This window comes from Pteropus vampyrus, unplaced genomic scaffold, assembly GCF_000151845.1.
Source record: "Pteropus vampyrus isolate Shadow unplaced genomic scaffold, Pvam_2.0 Scaffold316, whole genome shotgun sequence".
Lineage (NCBI taxonomy): Eukaryota > Metazoa > Chordata > Mammalia > Chiroptera > Pteropodidae > Pteropus > Pteropus vampyrus.
In genome coordinates this window covers 243,182-251,215 of record NW_011889097.1, presented here as the reverse complement: position 1 = coordinate 251,215, position 8,034 = coordinate 243,182, and the positions used below count along the sequence as shown (strand labels likewise).

Below are 8,034 nucleotides of genomic sequence, written 5' to 3'. Positions count from 1 at the left end.
GGGGTTCTGTGGATTCCATGACCAAGTCATGAGTACTGGGCACCATGTCTGAGGGGTGAGTGAGGGGCTCGAGCAGAGCCCCCAGGGCTGGGAGAGCAAAGGGCAAAGTGCACCCGGGGTCCCGTCAGGCTGGGGCCGCTGGGTGGGGAGGGGTTCCATGCTGGGCCAGCCCCGGCCGGCACTGGCTTTCCCGCGGCAACCTGGTTGCCCCTGACTGTGGTCAGCTTTTGCTCCTCAGACTTCCTTTGGACTATTCCAGAAGCAGGGCTCTGCTCTGGGGAAGGGACCGTTCTGCACAGCCGCCCCTCCCCCCACTCCCTCCCGCCACCCTGGACCACTGCAGCACCCCTGGGCGTCACCCTCACTCTGTCTGCCGACTCCAAAAGGCCATGTCCAGCCTTCATTCTCCTTGCTTCGTGGCCCTAGTGGCGTCACCCCCCGCCCCCACCGCTAAGCCCCAGTGTGCTCACGGAAACTACCCGCTCGTTCCCCCGCTGGCGCCATGAGTAACCCTAACATCACACCTTCTGGAACCCCCAGTTCCCACTCCTGAAAAGGCTCAGCAGCACCTGCCTCCGCCCCCCACCATTCCCACTGCTGAGCCCCAGAGCACCCCATGCATGCTGTCCCCTCTCCAGAGCTTACCAACGCCTCTGGGACTCCTCCCACGTGACGCTGCAAGAGCTGCTGGACCAAGAGCAGCCCCTGCTCGAACCCGTGCCCAACCGGGAGCGGGAGCGGCAGTCCTTCCAGTACAGGCTCTCCTCGCTCTACCTGTACTACCTGGGGCTGCTGCGCCGGTTCGATACCCTCTACGACCAGATGGTGCAGCCGCAGAAGCGGCGGCTGCTGAGGCGCCTGCTGGACGGCGTGGCGGGCCGCGTGCTGGAGCTCAAGGACGAGCTGGTGCGCGCAGACCTGTGCGAGAACCACTGTCTGGACCACGTGCTGCACGACCTCAAGCTCACCCCGGTGGGCGGCGGCACGGAGCCATGGCCACACCAGCGGAGGGGGGCTGGGGGGCCTCGACCTCCCTGGGACACACCGGGTCTTGGCATATCTGCAAGAGAAGGGGGGCAAGCAGATCAGATCAGGGGAACAGCTTCAGGAAGGGGGGTGGGAAGTGGGGGGCGCATGCCAAGTACTTGGGGGTGGCTAGAGCGTCAGGCTAGGGTCCCTCGTGCGGCTGGGAAGATCCATGCCCTGCAAGGGATGGGCGAAGAGTCCTCTAGAGGCTCGCTTCCCAAAGTGTGGTCCGCGGACCGGCCGCAGCAGCATCGACTAGGAGCTTAGTAGAAATGTCAAACCCCTGGCCGCACCCAGACCTACTGATCGGCACCTGCGTTTCTGGGTGATCTGCATGCACAGCAGGCGACGGAGCACAGGGAAGCTATACCAGCCTCCAACTGGCCCCCCAGGTCACGGTTCACTGCTCCACACCGAGGCAGTCTCAGTTCCCCAACCAGCTGCAGCAAACTAAGCTGTGGACTTGAAAAAACAGACTCTCCTGGCCCTGCCATTCCGATACAGCAGTCTGGGGAGGGCCTAGGAGTCTGCATTTTAAGAACTTCCCAGCTGATTCTCATACACAGCCAGGTTTGGGACCACTGCCCTTTAGCCACCATGATCCTCCAGAATTCAACTCAGCCACATGGTGGGGACAAGGGAGAGAGGGCTGACTGTTGGCGGGATTCACTTAGGAAGGAAAACAGCGCCGGGGTCTGTGTCAGCAGCTGAAAATGCTAGCGGGTGGGCCAGAGGGCCGGCCGGCGTTTGATTCCTGACGCTCCTTCCCCCGTATCACTCCAAAGGCCGACCTGGAGGTCCCGATCCCCAAATACTTCCAGCTGGAGCAGTCCAGCATCCTGAGGGAGCGAGGGCAGATACTGGCAGAGATCCTGTCCAAAATGGAAACACTGTCTCTCAAGGAGGTAAGTCAAGGAGACACCCCCCAGGCCCTGGCGTCCGGAGCAGAGATGCGGCCCTCCAGGACACAGAAGTGGGCCCTGTCCTGCCTGCACCCACCTCTTCGGGTAATCCCTGGCCTCCTTCGAGGATGTTCTCCTGTCCGGCATCAAGAAAGAGGGCCCGGACTTGGGCCTCGAGATGCCCTGGCAGGACTGTGCCCCCAGTGTCCTTTGGTGGCTGACCTCCCAGCTGCCTGCACGGATGCAAGACCTCCCGTATCGTCTTCTGTTCCTTTGCCTCTGCTCTGGCCAGAGCTTTCTAGAAATGCACCGGACCGATGCCATAATCCTCCTGCAGTCGGCTGAGCGGGCCAGGCAAGGCCGGCTCCGAGCCACCTTCATGCGAGAGATTCGGAGAGAGGAAGAGCGGAATCAGAAGATGAGGGAGGACGGGCGGCACAAGTTCAGTCAGGACCAAGCGGCTATCACCATACAGAAGGTAACCCCCCAGTGCCCAGGAGGAAGAGCAGGGCGGTCACCTCCTCCAGGAAGCCTGCCTAGCTCAGCAATTGATAACAAAAGGGCAGGTGCTTAGATTTGATTGCCCCACACCGGATCCTAGACTAAGAACCTTTATCAGTCGATGACTATCTATATTATTCGTTATTATTTATTCTACATCTCTGTCTCCAAAAAGACTTAAATGGGAGACCATAAAACCCCTAGAAACAGAAGGATCATTAAAACTAGGGGGGAAAAGATCTATAATAAGGCAGCAGAACAGAGTAGATGGCCACTCCAGAAACTCTTAAGGCCGTTAAAAATGAGTCACTAAAATCTACCCTGAGCCTCCTGGCAGCTGAGACAGAAGGAACCATGATGAAGAGGACAAATGTGACCCACGCGTCCTCGAGATCTGTGCCACCTGGGGCCACCCTCCACTTTAACATGGACATGACATGGCCTCGCACCCCATCCTGCCTCCCTGCAGAACACACAGTCCCATCCCTAGTTTTCGCCATTCCTTCCTACTGTTCTGGTGGTCACTCCACACCTCTCGGTCCCTAATGTCCCCGAGTGTGTGAGCCTGGCCCCTTCTTCACTGCCCAAGAGGCCGCTGACACAGGCCCGCTCTGGGCGGTAGTGGCTACCAGCGTGACGAGGCTGCAGGAAAATTTCGGTGCAGGAAGGGGCCACTTTGCTCCCGCAGCCATCACCGCTCCTGCGGCCCACTGTCCCTGCTCCACCCCAGGAATTCACCTGGCGCCTTTTCTCTCCAGAAGTGGGCCCAGAATGGCTGGCGTAGCTCTGCGTCTTTCTCTCTGGTATCATCAGCCTCCTCTTCCAACTTCTGTCTCTCAAGTCTCAATGCCTCCAAAGCTTCTGTCTGCTAGCCCAACAGAGGGAACTTAGAACCACTTTCTACCAAAAACCAAAAGCAAACCAACCAACCAACATCAACCCCGAGAACAGATACCCTCCCCAAATGGAATAGATTTTGGTTATTGATCAGTACGCAGCGTCCCAATCTGAGCCCCTGCATTTGGGTGACTAAACCAATGTCCAACCGCCCGATGGAGGCAGAGGAAGCCTTTGTCCACAGGACTCACCAAAGCGAGCCCTTTGAGAAGAGAGTCGGCCCCAAAGACAGAGCCCCACTTCCCCTCCGGGGAGCCGAAGCAAGTCATTCTGTCCCTTGAAACCAGACTTCAAGGGTATGGAAATCCTGCATTCCAGCCTTGGGGTTCTCCAGCACATACACTAATCAAAGGCCAGTAAGGGCGCTGAACGAAAAGCACTTAGTTACTAGTCCCAGCAGCAGGACTAGAAGCCAGAAGCCAGGACAAGAACCTGCTCGCTGGGGCAACGTTAGAGACTGGATGCTGCCTGGCGTGTGCTGTCCCTGCCTCGCTCTGCCCAGGGCCCTGCCCTCCACTCGCTAGCACCAGGCCGTCCCCAGGTCTGAGAGCGGCTAGCCGCCTGGCAGAAGAGCACCGGGCGAGGGGCCGGGAAAGCCGGCCCGGGTCTCAGCTCTGCAGGGACAGTCTTCGGGCCTGGGTGAGGCCATGTGCCGTCTGCAGCCTCGGTCCCCTCACGTCACAACTGCAGGAATTAATTAGGGGAGCTCCGCAGTCCCTGAGGCTCTGATGACGGGTGGAATCAAGTATTGATTCCAAGTGCTGTGCGAATTCAGACACGTGAGAGAAGATGGTACTTGAACTCTGGGCCTCAAAAGGCACTGCGGAGTCGAAGGTGTTGATGAGGAGGGAGTTCCTGGGGGCCCCTGCAGCTGGGCTGTGCTGGCGCACCCCCACCCCGCCCCATCCGGGGCTGTTCCTGCTCAGGTGTCCATGAGCTGCCCCCCTCCACAGGCCACCCCAGCACTCCTACCCACCCCACCCTCAAACCTCCCCTGGCCAGACCTTCCAGGGAACGGACACCCGGGCCGTGTGTCCCCCCCAGGTGTGGAGAGGTTACCTGCAGAGGAAGCGCACTCTGCAGGACCGGCAAACAGAGATGGAATTCATTGGCATGGTGAGTCCCTCCCTGGCCACTGCGGGGGGCACAGGTTGGCCAGCGCATGGGGCCTCTCCCCTCATCTTTGTCCCCCCGTGCCCCCACTCCAGAGCGCAGCCTCGTACAGCTGCTCACTGTCCACACCACCCACTGCTCAACTGTGGGGGGTGTGATGGAGGGATGCAGGACGGTGCGGGGGTGGGGGGCGAGGGACCCTTCAGGCTTTAGTTGAGAAAGACGGGGAAGGACCAGAAAGCCATTTTCTAGCCAGGTCCCCTCTTCCCGTTCTCTCTCCTACAGCCCTTAGAAGGATCTCAAATATGGGTGTGGGGTGAGGGATAGGAGCACGGAGCGTCCTGCACCCCAAGTCCAAGCCCCTGGCAGGAGGAGAGGCCACACGGTTGGCTCAGCCAGCGGAGGGAGGAGGCCGAAAGGCCAGTGGGAGGCTCCTGCAGCCTCTGGGAGAACCACAGGGGGCCTGAGCTGGGATGGGGTACCCTCATCACACCAGAGCACATCGGGGGGTCGTGGGCTCCCCACTTGCTCTGGGGGCCCCAGGCTCACTTCTCCTCTGTGTCGGGAAGCAGGGATCGTGTGAACGGCAGGTGCGAGGGGAGTGTGGGTGCTAGACCCTGGGGTGTGCGCACAGACCTGCGCCCTGAATTTATGTGTCCTCTGCTGTCTGAGGCTTCCTTCACCCAGCCAGTCTCCACGGACTTAGGAAAGGAAGGGTGACAGGGGTGAGGGACATGATTCCTGGGAGGAGCCTGGCAGTGAGGGCCGGGGGACCAGAGGGGTTGGAGGTAAGGGCTGGGGTGGCGACTCCAGAAGGTTTGGGGGCTTCGGAAGGAAGCAGGGCCCAGAGGCCCATCATAGGAGCGGAAGTCAGAGGCTTGCTGGGGGGCTAGGGAGCTGGACCCCCAGGAGGCCGGGTAGGGCCTTGGTGGGGAGGAGGCAGGGGGTGCATGGCACGGCGGTGGGTGAGGAATGAGCCGGGCCACCGGGCCCATCAACAGTGTGAGCTCAGCGTTTTCAGTAATTGTCTCTGCGCGGAGTGATATTTAAAATACATTTGGGAGCCAATGAGGCGGGAAAGTGGCTACGAGCGCGGCTGCCACCGGCGGCCGGGCGGGGAGTGGGTGGGGGCTGGGGCCGGAGGCTCGCAGGGGAGGGTGCGCAGGGGGAGCGGGCAGGGGGGCCGGCCCCGGATGCATCTCGCAAACTCATTATCAGAGTAATTTACACAGACGAGTTTCGGCTCCGAACACAATTTCTCCTGATGCAGGCATGCCCGTTGTTCCGTGCGGGTGTGTATGCGAGGCCTCGCGCGCGCCCTGTCTTGGGAATGAGTGGGGGCAGGTGTCTGTGCCTGGGGCTGGGTCCTCCCCACTCCCACCCCTGAGTCCCTCGGCCTCCTTCCCGCTTCCCCAGCTCCCCTTGCCCAACCAGGTGGCACCCTTGGGCGTCAAGACCATCGCCTGCCTCGGGGACAGTGTCCGGAGGCTCCTCCAGGTGGAGAAGGAGCAGGAATACCAGTTGGCCATGGTGAAGACCCAAGACACTCTCAAAGAGACGGAGGGGCCCGACATGAAGGAGAAAATGAAGGAGCAAATCCGACAGTGGTTTATCGAGTGCCAGTCAGTGTCCCCAGCCTTAGCTGGCTCAACCCTCCGCCCCTTCCCCTCCTCCCTCCAGGGTCCCCCACACCCGTTCCGCCCCCTGGTCCAGACCGGGTCCTTTTTTTCCGCATTTACCCCCATCCTTCCCGACACACTGCTGACACCTTCGGCTTAAACCTGGGGCCCCCAACCTGCAGGACCATCTCCGCACGCGACTTCCCAGTGCCCCAGCTGGAAGAGAAAATGCCAGAATAAGACAGGAAAAGCATCCTGGAATGTCCCCTGAGTGCTCTGTCCTTTCTCTTCGGAAACTATCTGTTCCTTCCCTCTGTCCCTCAGTCTCCCTGGTCCTTCATCTTTTCCCATCTTTCTCTCCATCCATGTATTCACCCATCCACCCCCCCTTCTACCACCTCCCACCTACCCATCCATCCACCCTCCCGTCCGTCCATCCATTCACCCACCCGTCCACCTCTCTGACCGCCTTATGTTCACTTAGTGCCCTTACTGGCCGATTCCCTGATTATCCAGATGAGTCTTTAGGTGGATCCTACATGATCTTTGCAGACAAGACTCCAGAACAGGTACCCTGGAGGCGGGGGTGGGAGGCAGGAGACTTTCTGTGGCGGGTGGAGTCTGAGGTTGGAGTCTGAGGTTACGGAGAATACCAGGTGTACGCTGAGGGAGGCGGAGGTGGCTGGAGGAAGTATGTGTATTTAGCAAAACCGCCTGGGGAGCAGGGGGCGCCTGCGTCTGGAGCAGGCTTCCTCGGCCAGGGGGAGGAGATGTCTGCTAGGATGACTGTGGCTCTCGAAGCCTCCAGGCCGAGGGAGAGCAGCAGCTCTGATCGGGACACCGCGTGCCCTGGTGCCCCTCGCGCTGGACCCTAGCGAAGTCTCTGACTGTCGGCCACCTGGACCCTCCAGTTCCCCTGGGCCTCTGGGACCCTGAGTCCACCCGCGGCCACAGGCCCTGGGTTCTCTCGCTCCTGTAAAATCCCCTGGGTCTTCTCTGAAATGTCTCGTATCCTTGGTCACAGGTGAAAATGGAACTGGAGATTCAGGCCCAGGAGGGTAAAAAAAAGGACCAAGAGAAAAATAAAGAGAAGGAAAAGGAGAAAACCGAGAATAAGAAGAAGAAGAAAGAGAAGGAAGAAAAGACCAAGGGAGGGGTGAGGAAAGGCCCGAGCGCGCGGCCGAGCGGCCGGGGCGGCCGGGGCGGCAAAGTCGGAGGAGGCCCCCGGCGGGAAGGCTCGTCTGCGTGGGGTTTGGGGTCCGAGCTGGTGATGGGCGGAGGCGAGGAAGTCAAGGTCAAGGACGTTTCTCTTCTAGGAAGCTGATGCGACACTGAAAGTCATGCCATCCAAGTTCGTACCCATGATTAATGCTGGGCACGAGGAGTACATGAGTAAGAAGGAAGAAGCCTGGGAAGATGTCCAGGCCTTGCGGGGCCTTAGGGGGACCCTCGGGCCTGGGGAAAGCGGACGGACACAGGCCGTGTGTGTCATGAGGCGGCAGCACGGATGTCCGGCCGAAAGGCCAATGACGAAAGGGGGGAGGAGTGGCCAGCGTCATGGGTTTGGGTCCGAATCCTGCGGTCGCGGGTCGCGGGCCTCGGGCCCCGGCCTCCGTCTGTGCTCTGCTGGAAGCCGCGGCAGGCAGCCGAGTGCGGGGAGGGGGCCCAGCCCGGGCCAGGCTCCCGGGCCACGTGCGTGAGCCTGCGTGTGAGTATGTGCGGGGACTCGGAGCTCCACGTGTCTGTCCATCTGTCCATGCTCAGATCTGTGGAAGAACCGGAACGACAGCGTACACCCGAATCCGAGTTTTGACCCCGAGACCCTCCGGGAGGAGAAGAGGAAGGAAATGGAGCAGGAGATCCGGATCCAGGTGGGCGTGCTGGCTCAGGGCTCCCTCTTTCCGCCGGGGCCTCCAGCTGCTCAGGCTCTGTCCCCTCTGTCCTCTCTCCTCATGCCCCGGGTGCGCCCATTCTCT

General features: G+C 60.6%; 1 protein-coding gene across 1 annotated transcript in view; it reads left to right on the top strand.

Annotated features, from left to right (window-relative positions):
- The window catches only part of IQCA1L (IQ motif containing with AAA domain 1 like), a 12,902-nt gene continuing 4,868 nt past the window's right edge, over nucleotides 1-8,034 (top strand). Inside the window, exons 1-10 of the mRNA XM_011377577.2 lie at nucleotides 1-55; nucleotides 639-972; nucleotides 1,812-1,931; nucleotides 2,221-2,406; nucleotides 4,371-4,442; nucleotides 5,856-6,061; nucleotides 6,543-6,627; nucleotides 7,083-7,214; nucleotides 7,375-7,450; nucleotides 7,823-7,929. Of these exons, the coding sequence (XP_011375879.1) occupies nucleotides 45-55; nucleotides 639-972; nucleotides 1,812-1,931; nucleotides 2,221-2,406; nucleotides 4,371-4,442; nucleotides 5,856-6,061; nucleotides 6,543-6,627; nucleotides 7,083-7,214; nucleotides 7,375-7,450; nucleotides 7,823-7,929 (1,329 nt within the window). The 5' untranslated portion in view covers nucleotides 1-44. The remainder of the gene's footprint in view (nucleotides 56-638; nucleotides 973-1,811; nucleotides 1,932-2,220; nucleotides 2,407-4,370; nucleotides 4,443-5,855; nucleotides 6,062-6,542; nucleotides 6,628-7,082; nucleotides 7,215-7,374; nucleotides 7,451-7,822; nucleotides 7,930-8,034) is intronic.